This window comes from Anomaloglossus baeobatrachus, chromosome 3, assembly GCF_048569485.1.
Source record: "Anomaloglossus baeobatrachus isolate aAnoBae1 chromosome 3, aAnoBae1.hap1, whole genome shotgun sequence".
NCBI classification, from domain to species: domain Eukaryota; kingdom Metazoa; phylum Chordata; class Amphibia; order Anura; family Aromobatidae; genus Anomaloglossus; species Anomaloglossus baeobatrachus.
The window spans coordinates 370,675,176-370,691,631 of record NC_134355.1 but is presented as its reverse complement, the minus strand read 5'-3'; the positions used below and the strand labels follow the sequence as shown (position 1 = coordinate 370,691,631).

General features: G+C 50.1%; 1 protein-coding gene across 2 annotated transcripts in view; it reads right to left on the bottom strand.

Annotated features, from left to right (window-relative positions):
• CEP162 (centrosomal protein 162) overlaps positions 1-16,456 on the bottom strand; it is a 307,890-nt gene that overhangs the window by 270,400 nt on the left and 21,034 nt on the right. The window contains exon 3 of one of the 2 annotated variants that reach the window (XM_075340157.1): positions 16,090-16,203. The exons of the other annotated variant lie outside the window; for it this stretch is intronic. Coding sequence (XP_075196272.1) covers positions 16,090-16,203 — 114 coding nt within the window. The remainder of the gene's footprint in view (positions 1-16,089; positions 16,204-16,456) is intronic. 2 annotated transcript variants of the gene reach the window in all.

Genomic DNA, 16,456 nt, shown 5'->3' with positions numbered 1-16,456 from the left:
GAGAGAGAGAGAGAGAGAGAGAGAGAGAGACCAACCGACAGGGAGACAGAGAGACCGACAAGGAGACACAGAGACAAAGAGACCGACATTACGCACAAAAGAAGTGACATGTTGCTTTTTAGAACGCAGCAATTTGGCAGCAGCCGAAACGCTGCGTTCTAATACGCAACGTGGGCATGGATTATGCACAATCTTTATAGATTGTGCTGGGGACGCAGGACGCAAGCAGTTACGCTGCGGTGCAGATCGCAGCGTAACTGCATGAAAATACGCAACGTGCGCACATAGCCTTATACACTTGATCACAATTGCTGATTTTAAAGCACATTGCAATACATTTCACAGATCTCCTGTACTTCCACAACAATACTCTTTTAGGGTAGATGGAAACACTTGATCAGACCATTGTATCACAAGACCTCACAACCAAATAGCATACATGAACTGATATTTTACCATCAGGGCTTTCTGGACTGGAAGAAAGACATTCATCTTGTTCATCAAAGCAGGTCTGCTTTGATTTGTAATATTGCTCCAATTTCATGCATTTATCCAGTGTCCTGTGAAAAGATAATCTACAGGGATTCTGTTCTACTACATGGTTAGGAATGGGGCATTTGGAGACATTAGGAAAAAGAAAGGTTGGAGAAAATAGGATTATGGGATCAGTGAGTTATTAGATAGGGGAAAAAAATAAAGCCTGTAACTCACATTAAATTCATAGCTTTCTAACAAGGGTGATTTTAATGCTGCATTAGTCTAAAACTGACTGAAATGTACAATAATCACTGGCATCAGGCTGAGCAGTGTTTAACTACTGTGGACAGTCCGTTCTAAAATAATCACTGCATAAAATAGCCGCTATATACCGTATTTTTCGGACTACAATATGCACCGGACCATAAGACGCACCCTGGTTTTAGAGGAGGAAAAAAGGAAAATAAAATTTTAAGCAAAAAATGTGGTCATGACACACTGTTATGGGGCGAGGATCTGCTGCTGATACTGTTATGGGGGTAATGTCCCCAAATTCTCTGCTAAGGTACCCCATCCTGGTAAGGATCCTCCTGCCTTGTATATACAGTATATGTCCCTCATCCTGGTATAGCCCCCATCCTGCTATATACCGTCATCCTGGCATATGGCCGCATCCTGCTATATGCCGCATCCTGCTATATACCCCATCCTGCTATATATTCCCATCCTGCTATATACCCCCACCCTGCTATATACCCCCATCCTGCTATATACCCCCATCCTGCTATATACCCCCATCCTGCTCATAATATACCACCATCCTGCTCATAATATACCCCCATCCTGCTATATACCCTCATCCAGCTATATACTCCCATCCTGCTCATAATATACCCCCATCCTGCTATATGCCCTCATCGTGCTATACACCCCCATATCCTGTGGCACATAAAAAAAATAAACGTTCATACTCACCTCCCTGCAGCATCGCTCCTCCTCTGTATGTGTCAGCAGCAGCGCTAGAGTGTGGAGCCGGCCACGATCCCTGCAGCATCGCCCCGTCCTCCTGTCTGTGCCGCCGCCGGCTGCGTGTGGACACGTGCGCACAGCGATGACGTCATCGCTGTGAGCACCGCTAGTCTCCACACAGCCACCGCTGGCACAGACAGGAGGAGATCGCGGTGCTGCAGGGATCGTGGCCGGTGAGTTATACTGATTCACTGCACCCCACGCTGATGAGGACACGCAGGGGGCAGTGAATATAGCCGTACATGATCACTCCAGGCTGTAGTTGCCAGGGGTGATCATGTGGGCAGGCAGTTTAATATGAGTGTATTCCCCGCCCATCACCCGCCCACTTGTCAGCGCTGGCTTGAGCGCTGAGAGATGATGGGCGGGATGATGGGCGTGCATATTAAATGAACGGGTCCACGTGGTCACGGCAGGCTGCTACAGCCTGCTCGTGCCGCCGATGACCCGCTCCACCACAGCACCCTCATTCCCCGTAGCCCTACATTCAAACTATAAGACGCACTCCTAACTTTCCCCCAACATTTGGGTGAAAAAAAGGTGCGTCTTATAGTCCGAAAAATACGGTATGTCAGATACAGCTGGACTCCTATAGAAGTCAGAGAGGGTTTATAACCTTTTAATGTCTTCCTGATCGCTGGAAACACCGCACTGAACAATTGATGTGCATGGAGTATAGGATGCACTGACATTGCTTCCTCCTCTAGGACAGTGATCATGTGCAAGGAAGGAGCAGGAGCTGTTGAGTCAGTTCACAAATGCAAACGGGAAAAGGAAATTACCCTCAAACTGGAACTAATATTCTGGCCCTAATTATAGGGGAAATCAGATAAAACCCTCAAAATATTTAAATGCTTAAATGCCCCCAAAGATCTTTTATGACCTTATGGGATGCAATGTGTGAAATAAAAAGAATAAATAAAAATCAGTAGAAAAAAAATATCAAAGAGTTGCTGCTAACCCAAATTGCAGTTTATAGCCTTGGCCTCATTTGAAGAAAAAAAAAAAAAAAAAAAAAAGGAATGAAACATATCTGAGATATATATGTATATACTAGAAGGTGGCCCGATTCTACGCATCGGGTATTCTAGAATTTACGTAATGTGTAGTTAATGTATGATTTTTGTTATATATATATATATATATATATATATATATATATACCGTATATATACACACATATACATATATAGATGTTGTTGTGTGTAGTTACCAAGTGTTTGTGTAGGGCGCTGTACATGTTCTGGGTGTGGCGGGGGGTGAGAGTGGTGTTGTTTGTGTGTTGCGTTGTTTGTGGAGCGCTGTGTGTGTGTGTTGCACGGTTTGTGTGGGGTGTGTGTGTGTGTGTTTTGGTGGGAGGTATGTTTTGTGCAATGTGTGTGTTGTGCGGCATGTGCGTATATTTGTGTGTGCCGCGGTGTTTGTGTGTTGGGTGTTGTGTGTGTGCGGCGTGGTCTGTGTGTGTGGGTGTCTGTGTAGGGCGGTGTTTGTGGTTTCCAGTGTGTGTGTGGTGTGTTGTGCAGTGCGTGTGTGGCGGTGTGTGTGTGTTTTGGGGGGAATTGTGCACCTCCCATCGTGCCCCATACCCCATGCTGCGCACCGCACATCGTGCTCCATCCCCCATGCTGCGCACCCCACATCGTGCTCCATCCCCCATGCTGCGCACCCCAATCGTGCTCCATCCCCCATGCTGCGCACTCCCCATCGTGCTCCATCTTCCATGCTGTGCACCCCCCATCGTGCTCCATACCCCATGCTGCGCACCCCCCATCGTGCTCCATCCCTCATGCTGCGCACCCCCCATCGTGCTCCATCCCCCATGCTGCGCACTCCCCATCGTGCTCCATCCCCCATGCTGCGCACTCCCCATCGTGCTATATCCCCCATGCTATAATAGTTCTCCTATTATACTCAGAGAGGAGTATAATAGGAGGACTATAATAAGAGGAGTAGTCCTGGGGGGAGAGGAGTATAATGCCGGCTCCCTGCACATGTGTACCAGGAGCCGGTGTACGCTGGTAACTATGATACACATCGGGTAACTAAGGGACCTTAGTTGCCCGATGTGTATAATGGTTACCAGCGTTCACCGGCTTCGTCACGATCCCAGCAGCGCAAGGTTATGTCTGGCGCTGCTGGGATCATGACGGAGCCGGTGTATACTGGTAACTATGATACACATCGGGTAACTAAGGGACCTTAGTTACACGATGTGTATAATGGTTACCAGCGTTCACCGGCTCAGTCACGATCCCAGCAGCGCAAGGTTATGTCTGGCGCTGCTGGGATCGTGACGGAGCCGGTGTATACTGGTAACTATGATACACATCGGGTAACTAAGGGACCTTAGTTACCCAATGTGTATAACGGTTACCAGCGTACACCGACTCCGTCACGATCCCAGCAGCGCAAGGTTATGTCTGGCGATGCGTGCGGAGGGCGGAAGCGAGCGGCCAATCCATGCGGGGGGCGGAGCCGAGGCGAGCGGCCAATCCGTGCGGGGGGGCGGAGCCGAGGCGAGCGGCCAATCCGCTGTTTGTCACCGTAAGGACACAATTTTGGAGCAAGACAGAGACAGACAGACAGACAGACAGAATAAGGCAATTATATATATAGATACGGCACCCTCCTTTGCTGGGTCCTACTCTATACTGCATCTTTTTTTGGGCTTCTTAAAAACCTAAACAAGATCAGCAGGTTAGAGGCTAATGAACATGGCGGGGGTTGGAGTGCAGAGCCAGTCTTACAGGGCATCACTCCACATTAAATATAAGGAAAAAGAATGAAACCAGGGATTCCCAGCTAGTCTCCCATGCCGGTACTTGTCTGACAGCACCTCCCAATGTGAAGACTGCAAAGGAGGGTGCTGTGAAGTGGTGCTGGGCTAATATTATAATGCATTTTAAGGTCCTAAATACCTCCAATTTATTTAATAGGTAGTGTATTACTGTGTTATTGCAGAGTGCAACTGTTTTTTTTTTATTTTTTCATATATTGTAACATGAACAGATACGCATCTATTCACAATGGGAGGTGCTGCCAGTCACCGGACGTCAGGCAAGCCCCGGCATGGGAGACCGTCTGGGAGCCCATGGCTTCATTCTCTTTCCATAATATAAATTTATTATATATATATATATATTTCATAGTTTTTTAAGGTTGAAGGGAGACTCTAAGTCTATCTAGTTCAACCCGTAGCCTAACATGTTGATCCAGAGGAAGGCAAAAAAACCCCAATGTGTCAAATAAGCGCCAATGGGGAAAAAAATTCCTTCCTGACTCCACATACGGCAATCAGACTAGTTCCCTGGATCAACACCCTGTCATAAAATCTAATATACATAACTTGTAATATTATATTTTTCAAGAAATGCGTTCAGGCTCTGCTTAAATTTTACTAGTGAATCCCTCATTACAACATCATACGGCAGAGAGCTCCATAGTCTCACTGCTCGTACAGTAAAGAATCCTCATCTGTGATTATGATTAAACATTCTTTCCTCAAGACGTAGCGGATGCCCCCGTGTTCCAGTCGCAGGCCTAGGTGTAAAGAGATCTTTGGAAAGGTCTCTGTACTGTCCCCTCATATATTTATACATTGTGATTAGATCCCCCTAAGCCTTTGTTTTTCCTAACTAACTAACCCCAAGTTTAATAACCTGTCTTGGTATTGCAGCCCCCCCCATTCCTCTAATAATCTAGGTCGCTCTTCTATCTACCTGTAAGATTATGCTATTTATAACCTTCTATACTTTTGCTAACAAGAAATGCATCCATTCCTCTCTTAAATTCATTCAGTGAGTTGGCCATCACCACTTCCTCAGGAAGAGAGTTCCAGAGCCTCACTGCTCTTACCGTGAAGAACCCTCTTCTATGCTGATGTAGGAATTTTCTTTCCTCCAATCGAAAAGAATGCCCCCTTGTTCTTGTCATAGTCCTTGGTACAAACAGATCATGGGAGAGATCTCTATATGGCCCTCTGATATATTTGTACATATTTATTAGGTCTCCCCTAAGTCTTCTCTTTTCTAGAGTAAATAGACCTAATTTTGATAACCTTTCCGTGTATTGTAATGCACCCATTCCATTATATATATATATATATATATATATATATATATATATATATATATATATATATATATATATATATATATATATATATATATATATATATATATATATATATATATAGACACACATATATACATATACATATACACACCGTATTTTTCGGACTATAAGACGCACCTGACCATAAGACGCACCCTGGTTTTAGAGGAGGAAAATAGGAAAATAAAATTTTAACCAAAAAATATGGTCATGACACACTGTTATGGGGCGAGGATCTGCTGCTGACACTGTTATGGGGGTAATGTCCCCAAATTCTCTACTAAGGTACCCCATTCTGATAAGGATCCTCCTGCCTTGTATATGATCCTGCTCATATACCCCCCATCCTGCTAATAATATACCCCCCATCCATCCTGCTCATGATATACCCCCATCCATCCTGCTCATGATATGCCCCCATCCATCCTGCTCATGAAATGCCCCCATCCATCCTGCTCATGATATGCCCCCATCCATCCTGCTCATGATATGCCCCCATCCATCCTGCTCATGAAATGCCCCCATCCATCCTGCTCATGAAATGCCCCCATCCATCCTGCTCATGAAATGCCCCCATCCATCCTGCTCATGAAATGCCCCCATCCATCCTGCTCATGAAATGCCCCTATCCATCCTGCTCATGAAATGCCCCCATCCATCCTGCTCATGAAATGCCCCCATCCATCCTGCTCAAGATATGCCCCAACCATCCTGCTCATGATATGCCCCCATCCATCCTGCTCATGATATGCCCCCATCCATCCTGCTCATGAAATGCCCCCATCCATCCTGCTCATGAAATGCCCCCATCCATCCTGCTCATGAAATGCCCCCATCCTGGTAAATGGCGTGTATCCTGTGGCACAGGAAAAAAAAAATAAACGTTTATACTTACCCTTCCTAACTCCCTGAAGCACCGATCTCTGTCTCAGCTGCAGCACCGCTGTGTGGAGCAGTCACCGGTGTCTGCAGCATCGCGTCTTCCTGTCTGTGCCGGCGGTAAGCTGATCGATTCTGGTGGATACTAGCGGCGCGCACAGCGATGACGTCATCGCGGTGCGCGCCGCTAGTGTCCAGATCAGCTGACCGCCGGCACAGACAGGAAGACGCGATGCTGCAGGGGGGCGGCTCCACACACGGTGACGGGTGAGTACACTGATTCACTGCACCCCGCGCTGATAATGATGCACGGGGGGCAGTGAATACAGCCGCACATGATCACTCCAGGCTGTAGTTGCCAGGGGTGATCACGGCCGGCTGCTAATTACGCACGCACCCCCCGCCCATCACCCCGCCCACCTGTCAGCGCCGGTTTCACTGAGAGATGATGGGCGGGAGGATGGGCGTGCATATGTAATGAGCGGGCCCACGTGGTCACGGCAGGCTGTTACAGCGTTCAGCTTTCCCAGCTTTCCCCGCGCACAGTAGCGCACCAGCCGCCCTGCTCCTATGATTTCTGTCGCATGTGCAATAACACATGCAACAGAAAAATGCCCCCCAGGCCCTGCCCGGTCACCCCCTATTCCCCCGGTATTCCCCCTTACCTGTCCGGTCGCAGCGCTGATCCCCCGCGGCCCCCTCCTCCTTCACAGTGCACGCCGGCCGGTCACATGAGCAGAGCAGCTGACAGCTTCCTGTGTTCAGTGTGAGCTGTGCTGGCTGCTCGGCACTCTGCAGCTATGACCCGGGGAGAGTGGGTGCAGATTTTTGGCACCCACTCTCCTCAAATGGAGGGTCTGCCCTCCTAGAAAATGGGGGATACGTTCCCTGAACGTGCCCCCATATTCTAGAAGGTCCAGAGGCGACGTGGGACGTCCATATGGATTTCTGCGGACCCATTTTTTTCAAATTTTTTGATTAAATTGGAGAACAAGGGAATGATTTGGGGAGTGTTTTTTCTAATAAAAAATTTTTTGTCATTTTTTTTGCTTTTGTTTACTGTCAATTAGTTATGTCTGGTATCTGATAGACACCGTGACATCACTAATTGCTGGGCTTGATGCCAGGTGACATTACACATCTGGTATCAACCCCATTTATTACCCCGTTTGCCAACGCACCAGGGCGCGGGATGAGTTGGGGCGCAGCGCCAGGATTGGCGCATCTAATGGATGCGCCACTTCTGGGGCGGCTGCGGCCTGCTATTTTTAGGCTGGGAAGAGTCCAATAACCATGGCTCTTCCCACCCTGAGAATACCAGACCCCAGCTGTCAGCTTCACCTTGGCTGGTGATCTAATTTGGGGGGACCCCACGTTATTTTTTTTTTAATTCTTTATTTATAAATAAAAAAAAAAAGCCTGGGGAGCCCTCCAAATTGATCACCAGCCAAGATGAAGCTGCCAGCTGTGGTTTGCAGGCTACAGCTGTCTGCTTTACCCTGACTGGCTATCAAAAATAGGGGGGACCCCACGCCATTTTTTTCATTTTTTTTTTTATTGGATAAATACTAAGCTAGGCACCCTTTAGTGCCACATGAAAGGTACTAAAGGTGCCAGCTTAGAATATGCAGGCGGGGGTGGGACGTTATATATATTTGACATCCATTGACGCTTTTTAGGTTGTGTGCCCACAACCAGGGTTTGCAGCGTTATGGGCGCTGAGTGTTTTCCCTGCGTCCATAACGCTGCGTTGTGCAGTAGAAGCACAGTGGAAGGATTTTTGGAGATCCCATGCCCACTGTGCTTCTTTTCTCCGCAGCATAAACTGAGCGGTGGCGCAGCTTCCCGAGCCTCAGCATGTCAATTTATGCTGCGGAGACGAGAGTGTTCTCTGCAGGTAGCATAGAACTAAAGTCCACAGCATCCTGAACCCAATTCGTGGGCATGGGCAGCTGCGTTCTCCCGTGGACAACACTCACATCTCTGCAGGAAGGCTGACACTGTGTACTAGACGCCGTGTCGCTGGATCATGGCCACATAGCCTTAGGCCTCTTTCACACGTCAGTGATTCTGGTACGTTTGTGCTTTTTTTTTAACCGTACCAGAATCACTGACATACGCAGACTCATCTGCTCACACGTCAGTGATTTTTCACTGCACGTGTCTCCGTGCGGCGTACCCGCGTGTGCGTGATTGCCGCACGGAGACATGTCCATTTTTTTCTGGCATCACTGATGTTCCACGGACCACGCAGTGGTGTGGTTCGTGAAACACGTGCCAGAAAAAAACGTGCTTTTAAAATAAAAATCATGTTAACTCACCCGGCGTCCAGCGATGTCCTCTGCAGCCCGTTCTCCCTGCTGCTTCTAAGCCGGCTCATTATTGTCGCGCATATTCATGATGTGCGACACAGCCGACCCGGAAGCAGCTGCTGCGGGGGTCAGCGCCGGCCGGATGCTGCACCGCGGGAGCGATCAGCACCATGGAGAGCGGGAGCGGGCACAGGTGAGTTAATCTCTAAGTGCAATCACGGGCCACGGAGAACGGAGCCCGGATTGCACTTAGACAACCCACGTGTGCCGAGATTCACGGCACACGCAGGGACACGACATGACTGACGTGTGAAACGGGCCTAAAAGTGAGAATATTGTTGCTACAGCAACATTTTGGGTGAAGTAGCTGTGGATTCAAAATGCTTAATATACTCCTGAATAAAATCCTTGAGGGGTGCAGATTCCAAAATGGGGTCACTTGTGGGGGTTTTCTGACGTATAGGTACCCAAGGGGCTCGGTGCGCGAAGTTTATTTCAACTTTTCCAAAATTCAAATGGTGCTCCTTCCATTCCAAGCCCTCCCATTTATCCAAACAGAATGTGGAGAAGGAAATGACATCACAGGTTTTTTTTTCCAAAGGTCTGTGTTCAACCAACTTTATTAACACTGACAAGTCTTAAAAAACGCACCTAAAAAATCAAAAAGCATTGTTTACAATTCTCCCCTCTGCCAGAGGGTGCGTTTTTTTCCGCGCTGAAAAAAAAGCAACGTGTGCACATAGCCTTACTGTGACCACAACAACATTAGGATATTGTGCAGTTTTTTTATTATGAAACACAGTGGCATTTCAGAGCAAAGTTTAAAACATAGCTGGGGATGAAGCGACTAGTCCAAGAAGCATGTCCCCAGCGACTTCTCCCCAACCACTCAGCTAGACTGACAGCTCATAGGATAGGAAGAGGCTTGTCAAGTTAGTTGAACAGGTGGGGGTCCCATCATCCTTAGTCGGGTCAGTGGCTTGACAGTGTTTTTTTTCTGAAAAGCTGCAATTTGTGAATTCAGTTTTAGATTTTGTGTTTTACATAATATAAATACATATGGATGTGTAACACCTGACACAAATATTAATAAAAGCTGTAACAGAATGTGTCCCCCAAAAGTAGATATGACAACCAACAGAAAATATTGCCATCCATTGGATGAGGTGGTCATATAAAAGAAGGGAATTTTGTTTACTTACCGTAAATTCCTTTTCTTCTAGCTCCTATTGGGAGACCCAGACAATTGGGTGTATAGCTTCTGCCTCCGGAGGCCACACAAAGTATTACACTTTAAAAAGTGTAACCCCTCCCCTCTGCCTATACACCCCCCCGTGCATCACGGGCTCCTCAGTTTTGGTGCAAAAGCAGGAAGGAGAAAACTTATAAATTGGTCTAGGGTAAAAATTCAATCCAAAGGATGTTCGGAGAACTGAAACCATGAACCAAAAGAACCCTTCAACATGAACAACATGTGTACACAAAAGAACAACCAGCCCAAAGGGAACAGGGGCGGGTGCTGGGTCTCCCAATAGGAGCTAGAAGAAAAGGAATTTACGGTAAGTAAACAAAATTCCCTTCTTCTTTGTCGCTCCATTGGGAGACCCAGACAATTGGGACGTCCAAAAGCAGTCCCTGGGTGGGTAAAAGAATACCTCAATAAAAAGAGCCGAACGGCCCTCCTCTTACAGGTGGGCAACCGCCGCCTGAAGGACTCGCCTACCTAGACTGGCGTCTGCCGAAGCATAGGTATGCACTTGATAGTGTTTCATGAAAGTGTGCAGACTAGACCAGGTAGCTGCCTGACACACCTGCTGAGCCGTAGCCTGGTGCCGCAATGCCCAGGACGCACCCACGGCTCTGGTAAAATGGGCTTTCAGCCCTGAAGGAAGCGGAAGCCCAGAAGAACGGTAGGCTTCAAGAATCGGTTCCTTGATCCACCGAGCCAAGGTTGACTTGGAAGCCTGCGAACCCTTACGCTGGCCAGCGACAAGGACAAAGAGCGCATCTGAACGACGCAGAGGCACCGTGCGAGACACGTAGAGCCGGAGTGCTCTCACCAGATCCAAAGAGTGCAAATCCTTTTCACATTGGTGAATTGAATTAGGGCAAAATGAAGGTAAGGAGATATCCTGATTGAGATGAAAAGTAGATACCACCTTAGGGAGAAATTCCGGAACCAGACGCAGAACCACCTTATCCTGGTGAAACACCAGGAAGGGTGCTTTGCATGACAGCGCTGCAAGCTCAGACACTCTCCGGAGTGATGTGACTGCCACTAGAAAGGCCACCTTTTGCGAAAGACGTGATAAAGAGACATCCCGCAGCGGCTCGAAAGGTGGTTTCTGAAGAGCCGTTAGCATCCTGTTAAGATCCCAGGGTTCCAGCGGACGCTTGTAAGGTGGGACTATGTGGCAAACTCCCTGCAGGAACGTGCGGACCTTCGGAAGCCTGGCTAGACGCTTTTGAAAAAATACGGAGAGCGCCGATACTTGGCCCTTGAGAGAGCCGAGTGACAAACCCTTGTCCATTCCGGATTGGAGGAATGAAAGAAAAGTGGGTAAGGCAAACGGCCATGGAGAGAAAGCGTTATCAGAGCACCAGGATAAGAAGATTTGCCAAGACCTGTAATAGATCTTGGTGGACGTTGGCTTCCTGGCTTGTCTCATGGTGGCAATGACATCCTGAGATAACCCTGAAGACGCTAGGAGCCAGGACTCAATGGCCACACAGTCAGGTTGAGGGCCACAGAATTCAGATGGAAAAATGGCCCTTGTGACAGTAAGTCTGGGCGGTCTGGAAGCGCCCACGGCTGACCCACCGTGAGATGCCACAGATCCGGGTACCACAACCGCCTCGGCCAGTCTGGAGCGACGATAATGGCGCGACGGCAGTCTGACCTGATCTTGCGTAACACTCTGGGCAGCATCGCCAGAGGAGGAAACACATAAGGCAGTCGGAACTGCGACCAGTCCTGAACTAACGCGTCCGCCGCCAGAGCTCTGTGATCCTGAGACCATGCCATGAATGCCGGGACTTTGTTGTTGTGCCGTGACGCCATGAGATCGACGTCCGGCGTTCCCCAGCGGCGACAGATCTCTCGAAACACTTCTGGGTGCAGAGACCATTCCCCCGCATCCATGCCCTGACGACTGAGAAAATCTGCTTCCCAGTTTTCTACGCCCGGGATGTGAACTGCGGAGATGGTGGAGGCTGTGGCTTCCACCCACTGCAGAATCCGCCGGACTTCCTGGAAGGCTTGACGACTGCGAGTGCCGCCTTGGTGGTTGATGTATGCGACGGCAGTGGCGTTGTCCGACTGGATACGGATCTGCCTGCCCTCCAGCCACCGCTGAAAAGCCAATAGGGCTAGATACACTGCCCTTATTTCCAGAACATTGATCTGAAGGGAAGACTCTATCGGAGTCCAGGTTCCCTGAGCCCTGTGGTGGAGAAAAACCGCTCCCCACCCTGACAGGCTCGCGTCCGTGGTGACCACAGCCCAGGCTGGGGGTAGGAAGGATTTTCCCTGCGATAGAGAGTTGGGAAGGAGCCACCACTGAAGTGACGTCTTGGTTGCAAGGGAAAGAGAGACGTTCCTGTCGAGGGAAGCCGACCTCCTGTCCCATTTGCGGAGAATGTCCCATTGGAGCTGCCGTAGATGGAATTGCGCGAACGGCACTGCCTCCATCGCTGCCACCATCTTCCCTAGGAAGTGCATGAGGCGCCTTAAGGGGTGTGACTGACTCCGAAGAAGTGATTGTACCCCTGCCTGCAGAGAAAGCTGTTTGTCTCGCGGTAGCTTGACTACCGCTGACTGTGTATGAAACTCCATCCCGAGGTAAGTCAGTGATTGGGTCGGTGTCAACTTGGATTTTGGGAAGTTGATGATCCACCCGAACTGCTGGAGAGTCGTCAGAGCGACTGTAAGGCTGTGTTGACACGCCACCCGAGAAGGGGCCCTGACTAGGAGATCGTCTAGGTAGGGAATCACCGAGTGGCCCTGAGAGTGTAGGACCGCCACGACGGATGCCATGACTTTGGTGAAAATCCGTGGGGCTGTCGCCAGGCCGAAAGGCAATGCCACGAACTGAAGGTGTTCGTCCCTGATGGCGAAACGCAAGAAGCGTTGATGTTCGGGTGTGATCGGCACGTGGAGATAAGCATCTTTGATGTCGATCGATGCTAGAAAGTCTCCTTGTGACATCGAGGCGATGACCGAGCGGAGAGATTCCATCCGAAACCTTCTGGTTCTCACGTGTCTGTTGAGCAGTTTGAGGTCCAGAACGGGACGGAATGATCCGTCCTTTTTTGGCACCACGAACAAGTTGGAGTAAAAGCCGCGACCACGTTCCTGAACGGGAACGGGGGTCACAACTCCTTCTGTCTTCAGAGCGTCCACCGCCTGAAAAAGTGCGTCAGCCTGAGCGGGGGGCGGAGAGGTTCTGAAGAAACGAGCCGCAGGACGGGAGCTGAACTCTATCCTGTAACCATGAGACAGAATGTCTCTCACCCATCGGTCTTGAACATGTGGCCACCAGGCGTCGCCAAAGCGGGAGAGCCTGCCACCGACCGAGGATGCGGTTAGGGGATGCCGAGAGTCATGAGGAGGCCGCCTTGGAGGCAGTGCCTCCTGCGGCCTTTTGGGGGCGTGACTTGGACCGCCACGCATAGGAGTTCCTCTGGCCTTTCTCCTGCCTGCTGGACGAAGAGGATTGGGGCTTGGCGGAGGGACGAAAGGACCGAAACCTCGATTGTATTTTCCGTTGTTGAGGTCTCTTAGGTCTGGACTGGGGTAAGGAGGAGTCCTTTCCCTTGGATTCCTTAATAATTTCATCCAATCGTTCGCCAAACAAGCGTTCGCCAGAAAACGGCAAACCGGTTAAGAACCTCTTGGAGGCCGAGTCTGCCTTCCATTCGCGCAGCCACATGGCCCTGCGGACTGCCACAGAGTTAGCGGATGCCACAGCTGTACGGCTAGCCGAGTCTAGGACTGCGTTCATGGCGTAGGAAGAAAAAGCTGACGCTTGAGAAGTCAAAGACGCAACTTGCGGAGCAGAATTACGTGTGACAGCATTAATCTCAGTCAGACAAGCCGAGATAGCTTGGAGTGCCCACACGGCTGCAAAGGCCGGGGCAAAAGACGCGCCCGTGGCCTCAAAGATGGACTTCACCAGGAGCTCTATCTGCCTGTCAGTGGCATCCTTTAGCGATGAGCCATCTGCCACCGATACCACAGATCTAGCCGCCAATCTAGAGACTGGAGGATCCACCTTGGGACATTGAGCCCACCCCTTAACGACTTCAGCGGGGAAGGGGTAACGCGTGTCAGTGAGGCGCTTAGTAAAGCGCTTGTCCGGAACCGCTCTGGGCTTCTGGACAGTGTCTCTGAAGTTAGAGTGATCGAAGAACGCACTACGTGTACGTTTGGGGAACCGAAACTGGTGTTTCTCCTGCTGAGACGCCGACTCCTCCACAGTAGGAGGCGGGGGAGAGAGATCCAACACCTGGTTGATGGACGAGATAAGATCATTCACTAATGCGTCCCCCTCAGGTGTATCAAGGTTAAGGGCGACGTCAGGGTCAGAACCCTGAGCTGCGACGTCCGCCTCGTCCTCCAGAGAGTCCTCAAGCTGGGAACCCGAGCAGCGTGAGGAAGTCGGGGAAGATTCCCAGCGAGCCCGCTTAGCCTGTATAGGACTGTGGTCCTGGCAGGAGTCCTCCGCGTGGGACCTAGGGCCCAACCTGGGAGCGCGCTGCGGCTCAGACCGAGAGGGGCCTGGAGGTGACGATCCAACAGGGGCCGGGGCCTGTGTAAGGACCGGTCTGGACTGCAAAGCTTCTAGCAGCTTGGCAGACCATTTGTCCATAGACTGAGCCATGGATTGTGAAAGTGACTCAGAGTTTCTCAGCAAAAGAGGAGAACTCTGTCCCTGCCGCCTGGACAGGGGGAGCAGGGGGGTCTACATGAGCCAAGGGGTCCACTAGTGACCGAGGCTCCGGCTGAGCAAGTGAAACAGGGGTCGAGCATTGCTCACAGTGAGGGTAGGTGGAACCCGCAGGTAACATAGCCCCACAAGAGGTACAGGCCGCAAAAAACCCCTGTGCCTTAACAGCTTTGCTCCTTGTGGACGACATGCTGTTGTCTCCTAGGAGAATGATCACTGAGGGTATATGGGCAAAAACAGGGTATACAGCCTGACCGAACAGAAATATATATACATAAATACGTATCTATTCCGGCACCCTGGGGGGACCAGCACCGGGTGACCGGTGTGGCTTACCGACCGCTAACAAGCGGAGTGTGTGTCTCCAGATTCCCAGCTTTAGGTCCCCTGGAGCTGCAGAGCTGTTCCTGAGAATCCTCCACCGGCAGAATGCCCAAAAAATGGCTGCCGGAGATCTCAGGGGAGGAGTGGAGCCGTGGGCGGCGCCAGGAAAGTGCGGGAATCTGGGGTCCCCACAGTGATCAGTGAGGGGGGAGGAAACATGCAGGATGCTCCAGCCCTCACATCCGACGTCAGGTCGGCAGTCCCGCCCTTACCCCTGACAGGCAGGCCCGGGGGCGGGATTTTTGCGACTAGGCCGCGATGAAGCCGGGGACTAAATTTGAGACCGCGCCCGACAAGCAGGCACGGTCGGCGCGGAAGTCCGCCAGTCTTCTCAATTCAGCAGCTGCCGCAGCGTCCGGGAAGAAGGTGCGCTCCTGCATACTCCCCAATGGGGACACAGAGTACCTTAGAGTTGCAGGGCCCGGTCCCTGAGGTTGAATAGACTCCGGTCCAGCAGATTCCCACAGGGGCTGCGGAGGGAGCACGGTCCCAGCAAATGGCTGACCGTTTAGGATCCCACTTCTCCCAGAGCCGCTAAGGGATGGTGAAGGAGACGGCATGAGGCTCCGGCCTTTGTACCCGCAATGGGTACCTCAACCTTAACAACACCGCCGACATAGTGGGGTGAGAAGGGAACATGCCGGGGGCCCCGTGGGGGCCCTCTTTTCTTCCAACCGACATAACTAATATGAGAATGCATGAGTGGATGTGTGCCTTCTTCCACACAAAGCATAAAACTGAGGAGCCCGTGATCCACGGGAGGGTGTATAGGCAGAGGGGAGGGGTTACACTTTTTAAAGTGTAATACTTTGTGTGGCCTCCGGAGGCAGAAGCTATACACCCAATTGTCTGGGTCTCCCAATGGAGCGACAAAGAAATGTGTCCTATAGAAACACAGCACAAAACAAATAGACTATGCCACTGAACTAGCACGACATAAGCAATACCAGTATGGAGGCTTGCGACAGGTTTCTCATTATCATCCAATCCAGCATTTTGTGTGTCTGCCATCCCCTGACTCTTTGGCCTCCTCTGTTTTATATATGATCTTGGTTGTTGTACTTAAAGAAGAAAAGACACAATAGAAAAAGAAACATGTATAGAAAACAGAACAGCCAGAATAAACACAAAGATACACAGAAAGATTAAATGAAACAAAAAGGACAGAACATAAAAGAAAAATAAGAATGAGTTCAGCTCCCAGTCACAAAGGTAGAAATGTGATTGGAAATGGTTTTACTAAGCCATGCCTGACTGGTGGTGGGGAGAGGGCTTTAAGGCTTTTATATATCACTACCTTGTGTAGGTAAGTCT